The 23,355-nt window shown below is 51.6% G+C and overlaps 1 protein-coding gene across 2 annotated transcripts in view; it reads left to right on the plus strand.

Moving 5' to 3' along the window:
• Positions 1-15,840, plus strand: part of Muc5b (mucin 5, subtype B, tracheobronchial) — a 34,031-nt gene extending 18,191 nt beyond the window's left edge. Inside the window, exons 30-48 of one of the 2 annotated variants that reach the window (XM_006508653.4) lie at positions 58-8,076; positions 8,240-8,421; positions 8,726-8,894; positions 9,507-9,763; positions 10,039-10,225; positions 10,328-10,553; positions 10,646-10,824; positions 10,906-10,975; positions 11,157-11,257; positions 11,675-11,706; positions 12,003-12,183; positions 12,505-12,609; positions 12,739-12,776; positions 13,028-13,141; positions 13,436-13,522; positions 13,622-13,744; positions 13,887-13,932; positions 14,475-14,583; positions 15,132-15,840. In XM_006508653.4, the coding sequence (XP_006508716.2) occupies positions 58-8,076; positions 8,240-8,421; positions 8,726-8,894; positions 9,507-9,763; positions 10,039-10,225; positions 10,328-10,553; positions 10,646-10,824; positions 10,906-10,975; positions 11,157-11,257; positions 11,675-11,706; positions 12,003-12,183; positions 12,505-12,609; positions 12,739-12,776; positions 13,028-13,141; positions 13,436-13,522; positions 13,622-13,744; positions 13,887-13,932; positions 14,475-14,583; positions 15,132-15,321 (10,415 nt within the window). In that variant the 3' untranslated portion in view covers positions 15,322-15,840. The remainder of the gene's footprint in view (positions 1-57; positions 8,077-8,239; positions 8,422-8,725; positions 8,895-9,506; positions 9,764-10,038; positions 10,226-10,327; positions 10,554-10,645; positions 10,825-10,905; positions 10,976-11,156; positions 11,258-11,674; positions 11,707-12,002; positions 12,184-12,504; positions 12,610-12,738; positions 12,777-13,027; positions 13,142-13,435; positions 13,523-13,621; positions 13,745-13,886; positions 13,933-14,474; positions 14,584-15,131) is intronic. The other variant, NM_028801.2, reaches the window with a different exon arrangement.
• Positions 15,841-23,355: the final 7,515 nt, after the last annotated feature.

Here is a 23,355-nt window from a genome sequence, read left to right on the forward strand (position 1 = left end):
TTTCTGCACTCTGAGGTCAGAGGAACTGAGCAGGGCCATTTATTGCTTTCCCCACAGGCTCAGCTTCCACTGTGTCTACCGTGTGTGTTCATGAGGTCTGCCAATGGTCCATTTGGTATGATGAGAGCCATCCAGAGGCTGGCATGTCAGGCGGGGACTTTGAAACATTTGAGAACCTGAGGAAGAAGGGGCACCAGGTGTGTCAAACCCCCGTTGGCATCGAATGCCGTGCAGTGAAATTCCCTAGCATGGACTTAGAGAAGCTGGGTCAGAAGGTCAACTGTGACCCATCCTCTGGGCTGAGTTGCTTCAACAGTGAACAGAGCCCCCCGCTGTGCCACGACTATGAGCTGAGGGTTCTCTGTTGTGATTATGTGCCCTGTGGCTCCTCTCTGACCTTGGGCATAAGTACCACTCCCTCCCAGCCTGACACCAGCAGAAGACCCTCTTCGCCTACACTTACCACTCATACAGCATCCTCAGAATCACAGTCCTGGACCAGAGAAGAGAAAAAGACATCAGTGGATAAAAGTTACAGCTCAAGGCAAACAGTGCCATTCACTTCAAACAGCAGACTCACTTCAACTTCTATGTCGTCAGCCAGCAGCCTCCCCCTGTCCAACCCTACCTGGACTACAACATTGAAAGCGACCGACGAGAACACAATGCTTAGCTCCCGGACAACAGCAGTATTCACTTCACAAACCAGGTCCACTTCAAGGCCCAGCACAGTCACACAGCCAATCAGCAGCCCTGAGACCTCCTCCACCACCTGCCAACCCCAATGTCAGTGGACAAAGTGGATCGATGTAGACTACCCTTCATCTAGCATTAATGGAGGAGACATCGAGACATATGAGAATATCAGGGCCAATGGAGAAAAAATCTGTGAGAAGCCTCAGGACATCAGGTGTATGGCCCAGAACCACCCAGGAGTGAATGTGGACGAGTTGGGACAGAAAGTGAAGTGTGATGTCAGCTCTGGTCTGGTGTGCTACAACAAGGACCAGGGAGGCACTTTCCAGATGTGCTACAACTACCTGATCAAGGTGCTCTGTTGTAGTGTTAGCCACTGCCAGGGATCTACCACCCCTGAAGGATCGGTCTCAACGACAGAAACTGCCACCTCCACTCCCCAGACACTGTCCTCCAAGCCTCTGCCCAACACTAGTTCATTTGAGACCTGGTCTCCCTCTGGCCCTACCACCAGTATGGAAGCCTCAGAGATGCCCACCTTTTGGACCCTGAGGACAAGCGTGTCGTCCCCACCCACCACTCCTCTCACAGTCACCTCAGTGAGCACTCAGCATCCCAAGAGTCTAGAATCCTCTGGCAGCCCATCAGTGGTGACTGCCAGGTCCACCTCTCAAGGTTACTCCCTGCCTCCCAGCAGTCCCCACACTACCAATTCACTCTCAGCAACAACCTCAAAGGCTTCCTTGTCCAGCATGACAACCATCTCCACCTCCCTGACCACTCCTGGGCCCTCCAGTCCTCCTCATGGAGGCACGACCACACACCCAGTCACCACTGCCTCCACGACCAGAGCAGTCACTGAGACCCTGTCCTCAAGACCTCATACCAAGACCACCTCAGAGCTCCCTACAGTTTCCTCAGCCAGCTCCACAGCAGGACCTGGCACACAGACCTTCTCCACCACCTGCCAACCCCAATGTCAGTGGACAAAGTGGATCGATGTAGACTACCCTTCATCTAGCATTAATGGAGGAGACATCGAGACATATGAGAATATCAGGGCCAATGGAGAAAAAATCTGTGAGAAGCCTCAGGACATCAGGTGTATGGCCCAGAACTACCCCGGAGTGAATGTGGACAAGTTGGGACAGAAAGTGAAGTGTGATGTCAGCTCTGGTCTGGTGTGCTACAACAAGGACCAGGGAGGCACTTTCCCAATGTGCTACAACTACCTGATCAAGGTGCTCTGTTGTAGTGTTAGCCACTGCCAGGGATCTACCACCCCTGAAGGATCGGTCTCAACGACAGAAACTACCACCGCTACTCCCCAGACCCTGTCCTCTAAGCCTTTGCCCAACACTAGTTCAATTGAGACATGGTCTCCCTCAGGCCCTACCACCAGTATGGAAGCCTCAGAGATGCCCACCTTTTGGACCCTGAGGACAAGCGTGTCGTCCCCACCCACCACTCCTCTCACAGTCACCTCAGTGAGCACTCAGCATCCCAAGAGTCTAGAATCCTCTGGCAGCCCATCAGTGGTGACTGCCAGGTCCACCTCTCCAGGGCACTCCCAGCCTCCCAGCAGTCCCTATGCTACCAATTCACTCTCAGCAACAACCTCAAAGGCTTCTCTGTCCAGCATGACAACCATCTCCACCTCCCTGACCACTCCTGGGCCCTCCAGTCCTCCTCATGGAGGCACGACCACACACCCAGTCACCACTGCCTCTACGACCAGAGCAGTCACTGAGACCCTGTCCTCAAGACCTCATACCAAGACCACCTCAGAGCTCCCTACAGTTTCCTCAGTCAGCTCCACAGCAGGACCAGGCACACAGACTGGGTCCACTTCAAGGCCCAACACAGTCACACAGCCAGCCAGCAGCCCTGAGACCTCCTCTACCACCTGCCAACCCCAATGTCAGTGGACAAAGTGGATCGATGTAGACTACCCTTCATCTAGCATTAATGGAGGAGACATCGAGACATATGAGAATATCAGGGCCAATGGAGAAAAAATCTGTGAGAAGCCTCAGGACATCAGGTGTATGGCCCAGAACCACCCAGGAGTGAATGTGGACGAGTTGGGACAGAAAGTGAAGTGTGATGTCAGCTCTGGTCTGGTGTGCTACAACAAGGACCAGGGAGGCACTTTCCAGATGTGCTACAACTACCTGATCAAGGTGCTCTGTTGTAGTGTTAGCCACTGCCAGGGATCTACCACCCCTGAAGGATCGGTCTCAACGACAGAAACTACCACCGCTACTCCCCAGACCCTGTCCTCTAAGCCTTTGCCCAACACTAGTTCAATTGAGACATGGTCTCCCTCAGGCCCTACCACCAGTATGGAAGCCTCAGAGATGCCCACCTTTTGGACCCTGAGGACAAGCGTGTCGTCCCCACCCACCACTCCTCTCACAGTCACCTCAGTGAGCACTCAGCATCCCAAGAGTCTAGAATCCTCTGGCAGCCCATCAGTGGTGACTGCCAGGTCCACCTCTCCAGGGCACTCCCAGCCTCCCAGCAGTCCCTATGCTACCAATTCACTCTCAGCAACAACCTCAAAGGCTTCTCTGTCCAGCATGACAACCATCTCCACCTCCCTGACCACTCCTGGGCCCTCCAGTCCTCCTCATGGAGGCACGACCACACACCCAGTCACCACTGCCTCTACGACCAGAGCAGTCACTGAGACCCTGTCCTCAAGACCTCATACCAAGACCACCTCAGAGCTCCCTACAGTTTCCTCAGTCAGCTCCACAGCAGGACCAGGCACACAGACTGGGTCCACTTCAAGGCCCAACACAGTCACACAGCCAGCCAGCAGCCCTGAGACCTCCTCTACCACCTGCCAACCCCAATGTCAGTGGACAAAGTGGATCGATGTAGACTACCCTTCATCTAGCATTAATGGAGGAGACATCGAGACATATGAGAATATCAGGGCCAATGGAGAAAAAATCTGTGAGAAGCCTCAGGACATCAGGTGTATGGCCCAGAACCACCCAGGAGTGAATGTGGACGAGTTGGGACAGAAAGTGAAGTGTGATGTCAGCTCTGGTCTGGTGTGCTACAACAAGGACCAGGGAGGCACTTTCCAGATGTGCTACAACTACCTGATCAAGGTGCTCTGTTGTAGTGTTAGCCACTGCCAGCGATCTACCACCCCTGCAGGGTCGGCCCCCACAACAGGAACTGCCCCCACTGCCACTTCTGGGACTGCTACACATACTTCCTGGCCTGCGTCCAGCATGCCTACCAGTACCACAGAGTCACCTTCTTCCTCTGGAAAAACCACAATCCTTACCACAGCTTCTTCTCTAGCCACAGGCACACCCAGAGAGACTCAAACCTCATCCTTGCTAACCACTGGTCTCTCCTCAGCCCTCACAACCACAGGGACCACCTCCACAGGCTGTAAATCTCAATGCACCTGGACAGACTGGCTGGACAGTGACAAACCCCAACCTGGCCAGTTTGAAGGAGACATCGAGACCTACTATCATATTCAGAACAAGACAGGTATCAAGATATGCAAGAAACCCGTGGACATCGAGTGTGAAGCCGTCCTCTTTCCCAACATATCCTTCCAGAAGCTGGGCCAGGAGGTGGTTTGTAATGTGGACTTTGGACTCATCTGTAGAAACAGCAAGCAGAGTGACAACCAAATCTGTTTCAACTACCACATCCGTGTCCTCTGCTGTGAGGAAGATACCAGCTGTATCAGCACAACTGGACTACTGTCTACCACCTCCACATCAGCACCTGGATTTCCCAGCACAGTCTCCACGTCTACAACAAGCAAGTTGCCATCAGAGGAGCCAATACCCTCAACTTCATTCACAACTCAAAGTAGACCCTCTACCCCCAGGACAGAAAAGATTGTCTCCATTGCCACAGCTAGGACTACTGGGAGTTTCCCTGTCTCTAGTCTCTCTACCTTTCCAGCCTCTCCCACTAGCCTTCTCCCAACTTCAGAAGAGCCACATTCAGGTAAACCAAGCACAAGTTCATGGACAGCCTCCTCCAATGTTCCGAGCACTGCCAAGCCAACCACCTCCACTGGCAGACAGTTCCCTAGAACAAAAACCACATTGTGGAATAGTCTCCCTTCTAGTACCCCAACCATGGCCACCAGATCCATCCATCCCATTTCTACCACAATGACAACCAAGAACCCTCAAACACTAGTCACCAGTGACATTTCCAAAAGCAACTCTATGTTGCCTAGTAGGCCCCATATCACAGCATCTTCAGTCACATCAACAAGTGGTAGTCAGATAAGCAAGTCATACTCCTCCACCTCCCTGACCACTGCTGGGCCCTCCAGTCCTCCTCATGGAGGCACGACCACACACCCAGTCACCACTGCCTCTACGACCAGAGCAGTCACTGAGACCCTGTCCTCAAGACCTCATACCAAGACCACCTCAGAGCTCCCTACAGTTTCCTCAGTCAGCTCCACAGCAGGACCTGGCACACAGACTGGGTCCACTTCAAGGCCCAGCATAGTCACACAGCCAGTCAGCAGCCCTGAGACCTCCTCCACCACCTGCCAACCCCAATGTCAGTGGACAAGGTGGATCAATGTAGACTACCCTTCATCTAGCATTAATGGAGGAGACATCGAGACATATGAGAATATCAGGGCCAATGGAGAAAAAATCTGTGAGAAGCCTCAGGACATCAGGTGTATGGCCCAGAACTACCCAGGAGTGAATGTGGACGAGTTGGGACAGAAAGTGAAGTGTGATGTCAACTCTGGTCTGGTGTGCTACAACAAGGACCAGGGAGGCACTTTCAAGATGTGCTACAACTACCTGATCAAGGTGCTCTGTTGTAGTGTTAGCCACTGCCAGGGATCTACCACCCCTGAAGGATCGGTCTCAACGACAGAAACTGCCAGCTCCATTCCCCAGACCCTGTCCTCCAAGCCTTTGCCCAACACTAGTTCATTTGAGACCTGGTCTCCCTCTGGCCCTACCACCAGTATGGAAGCCTCAGAGATGCCCACCTTTTGGACCCTGAGGACAAGCGTGTCATCCCCACCCACCACTCCTCTCACAGTCACCTCAGTGAGCACTCAGCATCCCAAGAGTCTAGAATCCTCTGGCAGCCCATCAGTGGTGACTGCCAGGTCCACCTCTCAAGGTCACTCCCTGCCTCCCAGCAGTCCCCACACTACCAATTCACTCTCAGCAACAACCTCAAAGGCTTCTCTGTCCAGCATGACAACCATCTCCACCTCCCTGACCACTTCTGAGCCCTCCAGTCCTCCTCATGGAGGCACGACCACACACCCAGTCACCGCTGCCTCTACGACCAGAGCAGTCACTGAGACCCTGTCCTCAAGACCTCATACCAAGACCACCTCAGAGCTCCCTACAGTTCCCTCAGCCAGCTCCACAGCAGGACCTGGCACACAGACGGGGTCCACTTCAAGGCCCAGCACAGTCACACAGCCAGCCAGCAGCCCTGAGACCTCCTCTACCACCTGCCAACCCCAATGTCAGTGGACAAAGTGGATCGATGTAGACTACCCTTCATCTAGCATTAATGGAGGAGATATAGAGACATATGAGAATATCAGGACCAATGGAGAAAAAATCTGTGAGAAGCCTCAGGACATCAGGTGTATGGCCCAGAACCACCCCGGAGTGAATGTGGACGAGTTGGGACAGAAAGTGAAGTGTGATGTCAACTCTGGTCTGGTGTGCTACAACAAGGACCAGGGAGGCACTTTCCAGATGTGCTACAACTACCTGATCAAGGTGCTCTGTTGTAGTGTTAGCCACTGCCAGGGATCTACCACCACTCCAGGGTCGGCCCCAATGACAGGATCAGCAACTACTGCCACTCAGACCCTGAGTTCTATGCCTCTTCCCAACACTAGTCTGACCGTGACCAGTCCTCACTCGGCCTCCACCACAGCAGCAACAAGCATCACGGAAACCAGCAGCCCAAGGAGCGTCTCCTCAATTCATACAACACCCAAGATCTTTCCTGAGACATTACAGTCGACGACTGGCTTGACAACACAGCAAACGTCGTCAACTGGAATCTGGACAAGTATGCTTACGGGTACAGCTGGCACTGTCTCCTCAACATCTCTGTCCACCAGCCTAGAGTCTACTACAGGCATAACAGAGGTGTCCACCAGTATGCCCATGACATCTACCCTACCAGTAACTGTGACTAATGCTACTACCCCCCAGGGCACAACACTCTGCCAACCCAAGTGTAAGTGGACTGAATGGTTTGATGTGGATTCACCGACCTCGGGATCGGTAAAAGGGGACATGGAAACCTATGAGAACATCAGGGCCTCTGGTAAGACCTTGTGCCAGGCACCAGAGAAAATTGAGTGTCGGGCAGAGAACTACCCTGCAGTGAGCATTGATAAGGTTGGCCAAGTAGTAAGCTGCAACCTAGAAACGGGGCTGGTCTGCAAAAATGAAGACCAGAAAGATGATTTCAAAATGTGCTTTAACTACAATATACGTGTGCTTTGCTGTGATGACTATAGCCACTGTCCTACTACCACTTACACCACCATCAAGTCTCCCCTGGCCCCTTTCACAACCTCAGTGTCCTCGAGCATGGAGTCCACCTTTCAGACTAACCGTCCTGCCAGCCCTTCAGGGCCAAGCACCCAAGCATCCACATGGTCTACACTTCCTGACTCAGGCTGTACACCTCGCTGCAAATGGACAGAGTGGTTTGACGCAGACTACCCTAACCCCGGCCCCAGAGGCGGGGACTTTGAGGTCTATGCAGTATTTCGTGAGGTTGGCTACATCTTCTGCGATCAGCCCAAGGACATCGAGTGCCGTTCAGAGAAGGAGCCAGACAGGCCCCTGGAAACTCTAGAGCAGGTGGTCCAGTGTGATGTGCGATTTGGGCTGATATGCAAAAATATCAACCAATCGGGACCTTTGCAGTATTGTGACAACTACCACGTGCGCCTCCTCTGCTGTGATAACTATAGCCACTGTACCTCGTCACCCATGGCCACCATGTCCACTGCTCTTTCTTCCTCTCACCTGCCATCTACTCACACTTCCCTGGCTTTGAATACCACGACTTTTTTCCCCGGACTCAGTAGTTCCAGTGAGCCCCACTCCTCTTCCCTGATGTCTACTCACACCTCCACAATGTTGACCACTGAGACTTCACCTATAGCCACTGGCCCCACTGTGGCCCCATCCTCAACCTCAGGGACCCCTTACACCCCCAAAGTTTCCCCCAGCAGCCAGGTGACCTTCAGTGTGTCTACTGCTTTTTCCTCCGTCTTCAGTACCCCCAGGCCTGTCTTTTCCAGCCATGCATCTTCCCCATCACCCTGTTTCTGTCAGGCATTTGGGCAACTGTTCTTACCTGGTGAGTAGACAAGCCCATGTCCTCCCTACCCTATGTCCCCTGTCAGTTTTCAGAGCTATGAGCCCCCAGGCTACCCCTCAGACCCTATACCTCCTCCCCCTGGCACTAGCCTGCCTCTTTAGCTGGGGTGTCGCTATGTTTTATTGTGCTCTTTCCCTCACAGGGGATATCATCTACAATAAGACTGATGGAGCTGGCTGCCAATTCTATGCCATCTGCAACCAGTATTGTGATGTTGACCGCTTCCAGGGTACCTGCCCCTCCTCTTCACCTCCAATGTCCTCTACCACTGTACCTTTGCCTCCCCTGCTTCCTGGCTGTGATAATGCTATCCCTCCCCGGCAGGTGAGTTTCCCTTCCCCCTCCAGCTCCCTCCAGGGTGGTGTGGTTTGGGGTTGTCAGGGACAACTACTTTGGGGTTAAGCCACGGCTAACTCTCAGCAGCACCCCAGCCCTGTGGCCTGTCTCAGTGACCTGCCTTCCAGTAGCTAGCTCCTTTTGAGAGGGGTGCACAGGCTCTGGGTTCTTGATCAGCAGACACTGGCTGCCTTCTGCCATTCAGAGCTGTGGGAACCTAGAGCTGCAGACAGGACAGGGCTTGAGTCTCCACACAAGCTCCAAGTAAACCCCCGTATGTCTTCTCCCTCAGGTGAATGAGTCTTGGACCCTGGAGAACTGCACAGTGGCCAGGTGCCAGGGCAACAATCAAATCATTCTCCTTGAGCCGGAGCCTGTGGACAATGTCACCTGTGCCAACCGTCACTTGCCTATCAAAGTGTGGGACCAGGAGCCTTGCCACTTCCACTACGAGTGTGAATGTGAGCAGAGGGCAGGCATGGGGCAGCTCAGCAAGGTGGGACAGCACCAAGGCATCTGACCTCAGCGTCTGTCAATCTCAGACAGCATGTGCACACACACAGGAGGTGTAGAACATGGATGTGACACAGGCAGGGGCTGTAACCAGAGAGAGGCAGGGTGGCACTGATGACAACTTCCATTACTGGATGATAAACGACTCAAGTTTGGGACTTAGAACTGAAAACTCTTAGGGTCTCCCATCCCCAAGCTAGAGCCAGATCAAATCATGCAAGGCCACACTCCCTATGGAGGCTGGGGAGAGTCCTTCCTGCCTTTGCAGGTTAAGGGCTACGGGAGTCCTTGGCTTGTGGCTTCATTGCTTCATTCGGCCTCCATCTTCTTATGACCTGCTCCATGTCTCTCTATCACTTATAAGTACACTGTCAGTAGGTTCAAGGGACACCTAGGTAACTTGGAATGGTCCCATTTTAAGACCAATATATTCACAATAACTATAGTTTGGGAGACACCTATTTTATAGATGTAGCAACTGTTCCCTTGAGGTACTAGTTCCTGAGGTGGCACTGGGTAACATGGTTGGGGAGTGAGTCTCCAACTGTAATCTCCCATAGGCTTCTGCAGTGGATGGGGGCACTCACACTACCTGACCTTCGATGGCACCTCCTATACTTTCCTGGATAACTGTACCTCCGTGCTCATGAGAGAGATCCACCCTCGCCATGGTAACCTGAGCATCCTTGCCCACAGCTACTACTGTGGGGCTACCACAAATGTCACCTCCTGTCCCCGTGCCCTCAGTGTGTACTACAACTCCATGGAGATTATCCTTACCATCAGCACCACTGAGAGCGGGAAGGATGAGAGCCTGGTGAGTCTTGTGATAGGTATGGCTCCCATACCACACTGCAAACATGAAGTCTAGATATGGGGTGACATAGACAGAGATGAAAAGCCCCGAGGACCAAGAACATTCTCCCCTCTGCAGAAATGGCCTGTAGGAGCTGGCCTGCGCAAAGAAATGACTCCTAGTTCTAGACTGAGGAAGACAATAGAAATGCCCCTAATGTTTGGGAGGGGGAACTCCCAAAGCAGCGTGCTGCCTAGCTGGCCCTCTGATTATTGGTTCCCTCTGGACATCCCTAGATTATATGGGACCAAATGTGGATACGATCAGGCTTCAGTAAGAATGGTGTGACCGTGTCCTTGAGTGGGGCCACCACAATGAGTGTCAACATTTCCACCATTGGCACCATCATCACCTTTGATGGGAACATCTTCCAGATATGGTTGCCCTACAGATATTTCAGCAGCAATACTGAGGGCCAGTGTGGTGAGTAGTCACGACCTGGATCATTATGGTTCTGTAAGTGGGGGAAGAAACAGGTCTATGGGAAACAGCGGAAGCTGATGTAATCCCTGCCTTACTCACCAGGTACCTGCACAAACAGCCAGATAGACGACTGCCGCCGGCCTGATGGCACCATAGCTTCTGACTGCCAGGACATGGCCAAAGAATGGCTGGTGCCTGGGAACAGTAGCAGCAGCTGCTTAGCTCAGCCTAGCCCTCTCCCGAGCACCACTCCCCAGACCCCAGTGTCCAGCACACTGACCTCCACCCCATGCCCCTCTGCACCTCTCTGTGAGCTGATGCTGAGCCAGTGAGTTGGCCTTTGGGGTGGTGGGGCTGGGCAGTAGTTCCCTTGGCCAACCTCCCTGCTGAGCTCCCAGCCCTGACCACTTACTGTCATAGGGTCTTCGCAGAGTGCCACAGGCTCATCCCTCCAGATGCCTTCTTCAGAAGCTGTGTCAGTGACCACTGCAATGCCAATATTACTGACATGCTCTGTCAGAGCCTGGAGGCCTATGCAGCACTCTGCCGGGCCCAAGGTGTATGTACCAACTGGCGCAATGCCACTGGAGGCTTGTGTGGTAAGTTGGAAGCATCCAACTTAGGGCTCCCGCTTCCTTGGTTCTTCTGAACCTGTTTGATGACACTCTTTGTGCCCACAGACCTCTCCTGTCCACCCACTAAGGAGTACAGGCCCTGTGGACCCCTGCATCCAGCATCCTGCAACTCGAGGTGAGTAGTACCTCAGTGACAGGGAATGTGGAGGTAGCAGCTGGCCTCCCAGGCATGTCTGAAGAGTTGACACTGAGCCTGTGGGTACCTTCATCCCAGGACTCCCTGGGATGTTCACAACTGGCTCTGAGAGGTACTCCCCGATTTCTGATGTATACTCTGCTGCTCCTCCTCACATTAGGACCCAGGATAGTACAACTGGGATGCTGGCAGAGGGCTGCTTCTGCCCTGAGAACCAGCTCCTCTTCAACTCACGCATGGACATCTGTGTGTCAGAGTGTCGTAAGTGCCATTCACCTACCGTAAGACAAACCCTGCCCCACCCCTGCCCTCCATAGGGTCCCTCCTCACCTCCCAAGCCAGGATCCTGTTCAGCCTGACTAGTGTGAGAGAAGATCCTGGTGAGGCCATAATTCCTGCAGATGTCAAAAGGCCTCCTGTGAGTCTGCCACCATTCTGTCTAAACTTTGCTGCTTGGGGCTGGTCAGAGAACCTGCCTACCTTCACCACTAAGAGCTAGAATCTCAACATCTAATCTTACTACTGTCCCAGGGACCTGACAGCCTCAGAATAGATAGAGGTCTTGGCTTGGGTACAGGTAGCCAGAGCTAAGAGCACAGTCCTCTTAGCTTATAACCCCCTTCTGCCTGACCTTGAATCCCAGCATCTTCAGTAATAACTTTACTCATTTCCTTCCAGCCTGCGTGGGACCAGACGGGCTACCCAAGTTTGTGAGTAGTGCTGCTCGCTGGCCTCTGCTTGAGCTAAAGTAAAGATCATGAAGAAGGGAGGGAGGGAGGGAGGGAGGGAGGGAGGGAGGGAGGGAGGGAGGGAGGGAGGGAGGGAGGGAGGCCAAGTCTTCACCCAGGAAGCTCCTGGGCTCCTAGGCTTCCTTCCTGCTGCCACTCTGGGCAGCAGAGAGCTAACCTGCTTAGGGTAAACCACGACCTGGAGTTGAGTTCAGGTAGACAGGCCAGGGACTTTAGGACCTCAGAGCCTTCAGAGATCCTGATTTGGCCTGTTTCAGCCTGGAGAACACTGGATCAGCAACTGTCAGGCCTGTGTATGTGAGCCCGGCTCTGTGTCGGTACAGTGTGAGCCAGTGAAGTGTGAGAGCCAGGATAAACCCCCACAGTGCACAGAAGCTGGCTTTGTGACTGTGACCTGGCCCAGTGCTGACAATCCATGCTGCCCCGAGACACTGTGTGGTGAGCATCCTGGGGACATAGAAGAGTCTCACTCTAGCTTAGCTGCACTGGGCCATGTGAGAGGTGGGGGATGAGCTCAAGATGCTTCAGTTTTTCACCTAAAAATGAAGCTGGCGACTCTGGTCTGAGCTAACAAAGCAGAGAGTTGGTGAGGACCAAGAGGGTCAAAGACTGAGGGGATTTGTTGAAACCCAGAAAAACCATGAAGCACACTAGGTACCGGGGGTGGGGAATGACACCAGAGGCCAGTGTTTCCAGAAAGGAAGAAGACGGGAGGGGTGGCTAAATGGGCAGTGTCCTGACAGAACTTCCTCTCAACAGTTTGCAATTCAACCACCTGCCCCAAGAGCCTGCCCACGTGTGAGCCAGGATATGAGCTGGTCCAGACCCATGAGAATAGCAGCTGCTGCCCCAGCTACAGCTGTCGTAAGTAGGAATGGGGCAGAAGCATGGGCGAGGGGACACTGAGCCTGGTTGCAATGGAGTCCAGGGATGCAGGGGAGCAAGGGTTTGTGCCCTGCTGCCAGATGTATATACAATTCCCTTTCCTTTCAGGACCTAAGCTGTGTACATACAATGACACCATCTATGGGGTAAGGGCTCAGTCCAGACGGGGTGAATGGCAGGGGTAGGTTGAGGTAGGTGGGAAGCCCATGTCCCCCGGTCCCTGGTCTTGTCTCAACATTCTTGCCATGGATGGCAGATGTGAAGAGGGGGTTTGGGCCCTTAAGAGGGAAAATATCTGGGCCCTGTGGGCTCTACCTGGATTCACTTACACATCCTGACCTGATACGCTCACCCATATCTGCCTTGCCTTCCGAGTCACTCTTCTCTTCTGCTCTAGGTTGGTACAACCTTCCCAGGGGGTCCCTGCCACACATGCACCTGCCTCTCTGATGGTGACCAAGAGCCAAAAGTAGAGTGTAAGGAGACGAACTGTACCACCTCTTGTCCCCAGGTGAGCCTGTGGCCCAGAAAACATCCTAAGAGGCTACCCATGGCAGCCTATCACTGAGAGTCCTCCAGTTCACCCTCAGTTTGAGGTCTGTTTTAAAAGGCTGTTGTATTAGGAAGGTTGAGAACCACTGCAGCCAACAAAGAGAAGCAGGGTGAGCTAAGCTGTAAGACCTGGGAGCACAGAAAGATATGACCTTTCTGCAGTTCTTGTTAAGGAAGCCCAGAGCCCCAAGTGTGTGCTTAGGAGGGTGACTGGGATACATGAGAGACCTGACCATCTCTCCTGTCTCCACAGGGCTTCAAGTACACGCTGGTGCCAGAGCAGTGCTGCGGGGAGTGCCTGCAAAATGCCTGCCTCACACCAGAGGGCCACGCGGTACAGGTAATAGGAGAGGGTGGAAGGAGACCTACCCTTGAGCAGGCCTCAGCCACAAGTGGATCGATTGCTGCCTGGACCTCTACTGTGTGATTTGCTTTCCAGCCCAATGAAACCTGGGTGAACAGTCCTGTGGACAACTGCACTGCATACCACTGTATGGCTGAGAATGGAGTCTATGTGCTGACCCCAATCCCCACATCTTGCCCTGATGTATCCAACTGTACGGTATGTGCCTGGGAGGCCCTGCCTTTGGGTGGTCCACCCTTATAATGCCCCTGAAAGGCTCTGCCCCAAGGAGTCTGTGTTTCTACAGCTTGTTCCCCTATCCCAACTCTGCTCCAGTCTTGTTCTATTCTTGGCTCTGTAGGGAACCCTAAGGAAAACGGGCTGCTGTTACTCCTGTGAAAAAGAGGGTAAGTTGGAGACATCTCCTATCTCCTTCAGCTCCATCCAGTTCCCACCAAAAGCAATACAAGTTTCTCCCACGGGATGGCAGATCCCACCAGGGTCCCAGGATGAGAGAAGGGGTAGGCCACCCATGAAAGGTGTGTCAGTACTTCTCTCACTGCTGTGACAAAACATGGGACAAAGTCATTTTAAGGAAGGAAGGAAGGATTTGTTTGGCTCCTGGTGGGAGTGTGCCGTCCCACCATGGTGGGGAGACGTGGCCATAAGAGTAGAGGCAGATATCTGCAGCCAGGAAGCAGCGAGGGATGAACACTGGTTGGCAGCTCACTTTCTCCTTTCCATTCAGGCTGAGACCCCTGCCCATGGAGGTCTGGCCACATTCAGTGTGGGTCTTTTCTCATAAATTAACTTAATCTAGAAAATCTGAGCTTCTCTCTTAGGTGATTCTAGATCCTGTCAAATTGACATCATGGAGGGTGAGCTTTACCAGGTCCAGGGGCTCCGAGTAAGGGTCTAGGGTCCCTGCACTGGCCTGTCTACTTTGCAGACTCAAGTACCTGTCAAGTGCACGTAAATGCGACTGTCTTGCGGTATAAGGGCTGTGAGACAGAGGTCAACATCACCTTCTGCGAGGGTTCCTGCTCTGGAATATCCAAGTGAGTACCTAACCTCCCATGAGAGTACAGCAAAACTAGTTGCTACTTGTCACCTTGGGTCTCACAGAGACTGTCCCCTGCTTAGGGTCAGGAGGTCACATATAGCTCTCTGCACAAAATAGGGGTTTGGTTGGGGACTCATGGGCAGGAATCTGAATATGTGTAAGGGATCAGGCAGTATTGGATCCCTCTGTTAGCCCTAGATGGCCCTAGATGGCCCCAGGCTGTGGTCGGCTGTGAAGAGGGAGTGTCCAAGAAGTGTCCAGTGAGAGTCTGTAGTTAAAGAGGGCAGGAAAAATGGCCAGAGGTTCACTTCAGGGCTTAGGGTGGCTTTCCAGAGGGAACATCTGTACAGGATCAGCAGAATGGAAGGGGAATAGAAGCACAGAAGGCTATGAGAGATGGAGTAGGGTTTAAAGAGAGTCCAGGAGGGCTAAGGCTTTATGTTTAAGAAAGCAGCCATGCTGGACAGTCAAGCGGCTGTCAAGAGCCCACAGAGAACCATGAATGATTCTACTGCTAAGAGGAGCACCCTCCCATGTCCACAGGTACTCCATGGAGGCCCAGGCCATGGAACGCCAGTGCACCTGCTGTCAGGAGAGCAAGGTCCATGATGTAGCTGTAACTATGCAGTGTCCTGATGGTACAGTCATCCAGCACACCTATACCCACATCGATGAGTGCAACTGTGCCCCGGCCTGCAGCTCCCTGCCTGGGACTTCCATGATTGCTTCCTAGAGCCCATTGCTAGAAGGCAATTGCATCCCTAACCCCTTATGTCCCTCCACCTGGGGCAGAACCTGCACAACTGACCATGAGAACCTTAGGCAGGCAAGCTCCCCGAGGCCCACAAGAACCCTCTGTGGCCCTCACTGCCTCTGCTCCACCCTCCGCCTGCCACTGTTAAGACCAGCATCAAAGAGGGTGGTGGGGCAATCAAGATCCACTTGAGGAGGGTTCCAGGTGAGGATCTGGCCCTGAGGAGCCTGTTGGCTGTTTTGGCCTCATTCTCTGTGAGAGCCTGTGGCTGTTAAGGCTCCCCACAGCAAGCCTGTGTGTCCTCTGTCACATAAAACAAGCCCTGTGTCAGGCATCTCATGCTCACAAAAGCAGATGGGACTGTCCAAGCAAGATCAGCTACCAGGGATCTGTATCAGGCAAGGTGGCTGCCTGCTGGAGGGGCTCTGGGATCTGGGGTTGAAGAGGGGTCTGTGCTCACTCATCCCTAAGCTGCAATAAACCCTGGCACTGTGTGTCTCTTCTGGTGTCTTTTCGTGGGCACGCTGTGTGGCTCCCTGTTTGTGGTTCAAAGTTGCCAGGAACAGAGCTAGAGCTATCACTAGAACACGAGGGAGGAGAAGGCGTCTAAAAGGAATAGGGGAGAGGTACCTAGCCATTGGCTGGACACTGAGAGCATGGGCAGGAGCAAAGCAAGCCAGGGACCCACACACCAGCCTCGCAGCCACTGAACCCAAGGGCAGCATCAGGACATCCTAGGCAGACAGAGGAGCCTGTGGGCTGAGGAGGCCATCCTAGCACCCATCAGTGTGGTGGCTGCAATGGGCAGACACGTGGAGAAGGGTGCTTTGCACTGCTCAAACACCAAGAGGCTGTGGCTACATTGGTGCTAGGACCCTACATCCTGTTCTGCCTCCTCAGGTGCACTATATTTAAGATACCTGTCAATGACTGGCTTACTATACACGTGGCTATCAGCTGCTCCTTTCTTTCCTGCCCTCTGTTAAGAGTGGAGAACACTCCGTGCATGTGGCAGGGAATTACAGAGTTGGAAATGTGGGGCTCTATGGCTTGGGTTCCAGAGGTAGGAGTGGAAAGAAGGAAACATGACAAGGGGAAACCATGTGTAGTGTGGGCTGATAATGTCCTGGCTGGACTGCGTAGGAAGGGTACAAGATAATCTCCAGATGTACAGAATGTGGCCAATGGTGGGGCCGTGACCTGGGAAGATAAAGACACAGTGGTTAGCTATGACCCCAAAAGCTTCTGGAGAAGAAACCAGAGGGGTCCTGCTATGGGCTGTGGGCTGCTCCCTGCTCCCCAGAAGTGGATGCAAACAGACCCAGTGTGGCAAAGCTCCTGGGCCTGGGGTGGAACACCCAGGCCCTCACAGATGTGGCCAGTAAGCCTGCCTTTCCTATGCACTTGGTGAGGTCTATCTGGCAGACAGCATGCTGGGGATTGACAAACATGGTCCAGCGGTTGATGAGGCAGTGGGTGTGCTGAGGGACAGCAGGAGGATACAGAAGTCAGTTTCTCTAAGCTCACCTTTGACCTAAGAGTGTGGCTTCCAGGACAAAAAATTCCATGTGCCTGTCCTCATGAAGCCACAGCAAAATGCTGATTCCTCAACCCCTCCCAGTGAGGCATGGCACCGTCACTGGGAGTCGAGAGCATCATTTGGTAGGGATGCTCTCAGATGTTAAGGTCCTCCATGTCAAGGGACACTATGGCCACATATATAGTATGCACCATCACTGTTCTACCCACTGGGGAAACAGAGGCACCAAGAGATGAAAACCTGCTTCAGCAGGAACAAGGCCTGCTTCAGCCAGGGCAGTAGACACAATAGTCCATGCTAAAAATCTAAGGCCTGAACAGGGCCCAGGGAAAATCACAGCAAGACACAATGAATAAACAAGTAGCTCTAGGTCCACTTTAAATATATTCTAAGAGGGATTCTGCCTTCTAGATGTGAGAGTGGGTATCTCTTCTGCACAGTGACAAAAGGGAACTGCAGCCACAAGTTGGATTAAGTAGGAAGCAGACAGACATCCTTCTGAAAAAAAGACATTAGCAATATACCAGCCATGACAGAGCAGCCCAGGGGTCCACATCACGAGGCCCAATACCCTTCCTAATAGGGAGTGTATACTTAGCTCCTAAGTCACTGGGCCCCTGGCTCTCCAAGTGAGGCAGAGTCAGGAAACAAAATGGGACCAAGCACCAGGCACTCAGGTTTGCAGGTGAAGTAGGGCGGCTTTACAGAAGTGATTTAAGGTTATCGGTGATACATCTGAAGTTCTCCCAAAGGAAAGAGCGGAAAGGGAGCTGGGCACATACCTGTAATTCCAGCACTCTAGCCGGTAAGGCATGCAGATCACCAGCTGTAGGCCAGCCTGGGCTCTACAGTGAGACCCTGAAGAGAGAGGAGGGTGTGTGTGTGAGTACCAGAATGTTCTTGCTAGTGTTACAGTCATGAGGAGGAAGGAAGGATGCTGCTCAGCCTGGAGAAAGCTGGATCCGACATGACATGCTTGCCTTCTGTTTCCACATTTCCACCCTATAGCTTTTAAATAGATCTTGGATGCAGGGTCGTGTTTCCATAGATAGCACAGCAGAGGTCTGTAGCTCAAAAAAAAAAAAAAAAAAAAAAATGCCAGTAGAGTTGGCTTCAAAATATAAATGAGAGGCTAGAGAGAAGGCTCCGTGGTTAAGAGCACTTGATGTTCTTCCCGAGGACCCAGGTTTGATTCCTAGCAACTACAAGGCAGCTTACAACCATTTCTAACTCATCCCTGGGGATGTGACAACCTCTTCTGGCCCCCACAGGCATTAGGCATCCACGTGGTACATAGACACATATGCAGACAAAACACCCACACACATAAAAATGATAAAAAATTAAAAACATAAATAAGGGGCCAGGGCATAGCTCAACAGGTAAAGGCACTTGTCATTCAAGCCTGGCTACTAAGTACAAATCCCAGGAACCTGCATAAGGGTGGGAGAGGAGAAGTGACTCCAAAAGTTGTCCTCTGACCTCCATATGAAGGCACACACACACACACACACACACACACACACACACACACACACACACACACACGATGGCATGTGTGTGCCCACATACACCGTACATTCACACACAATATTAATATATGAAACTTTAAGTAAAGGGAAATGGCTCGGTTGATAGAATGCTTGCCACACAGACATGAGGATTTGAGTTGAATCCTCAGAACCCACATAAAGGCAGGACTTTGTACTGTGTGTTGTAGTATTAGTGCTGGGAAGGTAGAGAAGACAGGCAGACTCCTGGAACTCACCAGCCACCAGCTTAGTCTACTTGGTGAGGTCTAGGCCTGGTCTCTATCCTGTCTCAAAAATCAAGGTGGGCAGCACCTGAGGGACAACACCTAGGGTTGACCACTAACCTCCACATGCATGTGAACACACACACACACACACACACACACACACACACATATCAAAAACAGAAATAAAAGGAACCGTCTTGATCCTTTGCCTGAACTTACAACAAATGTGCTCTCTCCTAAGCGCCCGGGGAAGTCTCAAGGGCCCAGCGTGTTAAGCAGGCAGGTAAGCACTCTGGGAAGTGGTGCTGAGCAACTCTGCCTTGTGTACCTGGGGGACCTACCCAAGGCCCTGTGGTGGAAACACAGTGGACACTGTTCCTCCCACAAACAGCACTGGGGGAATGTGAGGAGGAGGAGGAGGAGGAGGAGGCACGCATTACTCTTGTGAGCTCACACGCACAGCTGGGAAAGGCCTGCTCTCTCCACCAGAGGCAGGGAGGTTGCTTGGGAAGGGAGGGAAGTGTTTTAATTAATGTTCTGTTGCTGTGAAGAGACACTCTGACCAAGGCAACTCTTAATAATGGAACATTTAATTGGAAGCTTGCTTATAACTTCAGAGTTGGCTTATTATCAACATGATGGGAAGCAGATAGGCAGACTGCTATGCTGGGGCAGTAGCTGAGAGCTTTACATCCTAATCCACAGGCAAGAGGCAGAGAAGAAACACAAGCATAGACTTTTGAGACTGCAAAGTTCACCCCCTATGACATATTTCCTTCAAAGGTCACACCTACTCCAACAAGGCCACACTTCCTAATCCTTCTCAAATGGCTACAACTGAGGACCAAGCATTTGAACTTAAGAGCCTATACAGGCCATTCTCATTTAAACCATTATGAAGCTAAGCAGGAAGGAGAAGCCTGAGGAATGAGGAGCCCAGGGTGGCCCTACAAGGACAAGTGAACAAGTTCAAAGGCCACAAGGAGAACATGCCAAGTACCCACAAGCAGAGGACTGTCAAAGAGCTGGGCACTGCCTTGGAGGGTCTCTGCCAGCCACTGAGATGAAGAGACAAAGAACTTGGACCATGAGGGATGCAGGGTAAATGTGGGCATAGAATAGAGTGTAGCTGTCAGGGAACAGAAACACGGAGCCAGTGCCCAACCTTACCACAAGTCCTTATTCTTCCTGTGCTCACATGATATTCCTAGGAAGAACTGACCTAGCTCTCTGCTGCTCTGTTTACTCTTCTAGCATCCTGCTGATGTCCTAGATCCAGTGATATCTCCATCTCTGTATCTCCACACTATCTGGCTGACTATGCTCTGCCTCCTGGAACCTTCTTCCCAGCCCCTCCATTGTGCACACTCTGGTGGCTGCTCTCCAGCATAGTCTGGGCTGCCACCTTGCTGAGCCTGCTCTGTACCTTAGAGGCCAGGAGGGGACTCTCCTTTTCTCTGGCATTTCAGCTGACCTGGAGCCTGAAGCACACAGTATCATGGTGACCCACTTAGCTTTCCTGTGAGGCAATCTGATTTCATGCTTTCTGCTGTCCCTTCCGAACTATGGAGATCTGAGTTAGCATGGCCCCCATAGGCTCATATATTTGAATGTTTGGTTCCTGGCTTTTTACAAAAGATTAGGAGGTATGGACTTGGAGAAATGCTACAGTGGCTGGGCTCTGAGATTTCAAAAGCCCATGCCAGGCCTAATCTCTCTTTTCTCTGCCTCCTGCTTTCAAATCAGTATGTAAGCTCTCAGCTACTGCTGTAACATCAAGCCTGCCAGCCAGCCAGCCTGCCTGCCTGCTACCATACTCTCCATAATGATCAGGGACCAACTTCTGAAACCGCCCCCAATTAAATGCCTTCTTTTATAAGCTGCCTTGCTCATGGTGTCTCTTCCCAGCAACAGAACAGTAACATATTCAGCACCTCAGACAGGTAAAAGAAGAACTATGCAAGGAGAAACCATGTAACTTTCTTTAAAACCTAAAGTAGAAAAAGCTTTCCTAATAAAAATAAAGTGCGGAATAAAAATGTGGAAACTACACAGGAAAAGATTAGTAAACTTGGCAATACGTGAAAAGGAAAATCTTTTCATGAAATAAAATCAACGACAATGTAAAAAGACAAGAGATGGGGAAGGCAAAGCCCCTGCAGCCCCTGCCAGAGTTAATGCCTGCAACATGAAACTGTGGTTTAGTTTCTGTGGTGCTGAGGACCGAGCCTAGGGCTTTGTGCATGCTAGGCAAGCATTCTATGGCTGAGTCCAATGCTTGCAACATAGAAAAGGTAGCTGAGAACAAAGAAGAGACCCACAGCCCCAAAAGACACATGACCAGAGGCTGGAGGGGACCTCACAAAAGAAAGCAAATGTTCCTCAGATGCACAGAACCTGCTCAGGCTTGCTCCAGGTTAGAGAAACTCAGCTGACAGCTGAACTGCAGGAGCCCATCAGGGAGCAACAGGACCTGAGAGGTATGCCCATCCTAGACTTTATCCTGCGCTTAGTATCTTGTCATCCAGAGATCTGTCCCAGTCACACTAGGAACAACTGAAAAGTCCCTAGAAGAGACACTCCAGTGGTGTGAGTGGCACCTGAAAGAAGGCTGTGTGGCAGCTGGGGTCTTCTGGGCACCTAAGTAAGACAGGCAGAAGAGGGGAAAGAGACTGAGATCTGTGTGGCTGCAGATACTCAGCATACACTGAGTCAAGGAGAGACAGACAAAACAGCGCTGACTTGGGCACCTATCGACCGCAGGGTATAGCCTGGAGGAGCACTGTGGAAAATTCAATCTCTCTGAGCCCACTCTGTTTTACACTTTGTTTCTGAATCAAATTGTTCACATAATATAGAACAAAACCAAAAGTAAAGCCGAGGACTATTTGACAACCAACCTCAACAAATATACCTGGGTCACCAAATACACAGCCTGTAGAAAGATGAAGTGAGTTCAAATGGTTTACATGCAGTGACTAGATAAACCCCAGTAAAGCCATGTGTTCCAAGAGCGCTAACTGCAAGACAGCCTGCTAAGGACCCTCACAGAGAGCTGAGTCGCTGAGTCCCCATATGTTCATGTACTACCTGGTCCCTTGTACTTTCTTTCCTGGTTCACACCTGGGAGGAACTTCCTTAGGGGACTTTGCCCCCACATGCTGAGCCTCATAGAAGCAAGGGGGAAGGCAACAGGATAAAGGATTTGCAGAGGGAAAACCAGGAAGGGGGACAACATTTGAAATATAAATACACTAAATAACCAATTTTTAAAAAGTTCATCTTAAGGCTTAGTTTTTAACCTCTCAATCTCAATATTCAACTCAGTTCTTGCCACTATTGTGTGCTTTTAGCAGTCTGTTGATTTTTGCTTGCAATGTTGTTTTATCTTGTTTTTAAAGCCTTTAAAAGAAAAAACAAAACAAAACTGCACACATGTCCCAGCAAGGCTTCTGGGGCATTACGGCTGGGGCATTACTGCTTCTGCTGGTCCCAGCAGACAGCTCACTTCTCAGTGTTCTTAACTTTTCATTGCATTTACATGTGGTTGCCATTGGATGCTGGTAGGCCTGCATCATCACCTGCTTTTCCAGAAGGAATGCTTTTATTCCTGCATGCCCCAGAATCTGGACTACCTGACTGTGGACCACAAACTAAGACAGCAGGGAGTAACTGAATCATGAATTCCTGTAGCTCATCCCTTGCCTTCTTGTCTCTGTCAGGTCAGCTTTTTCCTAACTGGAGCTGGGGATGAAAATCTTAACTCTTTGTCTTAGTTAGGGTTTTACTGCTGTGAACAGACACCATGGCCAAGGCAACTCATTTATATAAGACAACATTTAATCGGAGCTGGCTTTCAGGTTCAGAGATTCAGTCCATTATTAATCATCAAGGTGGGAAACATAGCAGTCCAGGCAGACATGGTGCTGGAGGAGCTGAGAGTTCTACATCTTGATCTGAAGATACTCAGAAGATTGACTTCAAGGCAGCTAGGAGGGTCTCCAAGCCTACCCCACAGTGACATACTTCTAACAAAGTCACACCTCCTAATAGTGCCACTCCCTGGGCCAAGCATTTCAAACCACCACACTCTTTTAACATCCCAGCTTGACAACAGTCCCATTCTTGAGTCAAGGCTGCAGGACTGCCATCAATCATCTTGTACCTGAGGCTTCAGACCAATATCCATCCACATATGCCCAGCGCTGTGCCCATCTCCCTCCTGACTACAGCTGTGGCCCCAAACAGGATTCTTCTACTCTTTGGCTCCCTCCTGCCAGGCCACACAGTCTCCAGCAGGATATTTTTCTAACAGAGCCCACAGGGAACAGGAGGAGAGTCTGAAACAGACAACCCCTATACAGGGCCACACAGGTGGACCCGGATAAGGAGTGAACTAAGAACACAACTAGAATTGCACTATTAGGCCCAGACAGGGGGCTAGCCTGAGATGACCACCAGTCTGGTACCATAATGCACAGGCAGGGCATAGAACTCCTGAAACCACCCGGAAGCTGACCCCAGACTCTCAGAAACCTTGGGTGTCACTAAGAGGAACAAGCAAGTGGTAGAGAAATGGAAGAGAAACAGGAATGTAGGCACAATAAAGAAAGGCAGAACTGGAGACTCAAGGGTAGTGAGGAACAGCCTGATGCAAGCAACTGGTGATACCATCTGGGATCATGGGAGAGTCCTGGCCTATGCTGTCACTCAT

This window comes from Mus musculus, chromosome 7 (genome assembly GCF_000001635.26).
Source record: "Mus musculus strain C57BL/6J chromosome 7, GRCm38.p6 C57BL/6J".
Taxonomy (NCBI): Eukaryota; Metazoa; Chordata; class Mammalia; order Rodentia; family Muridae; genus Mus; species Mus musculus.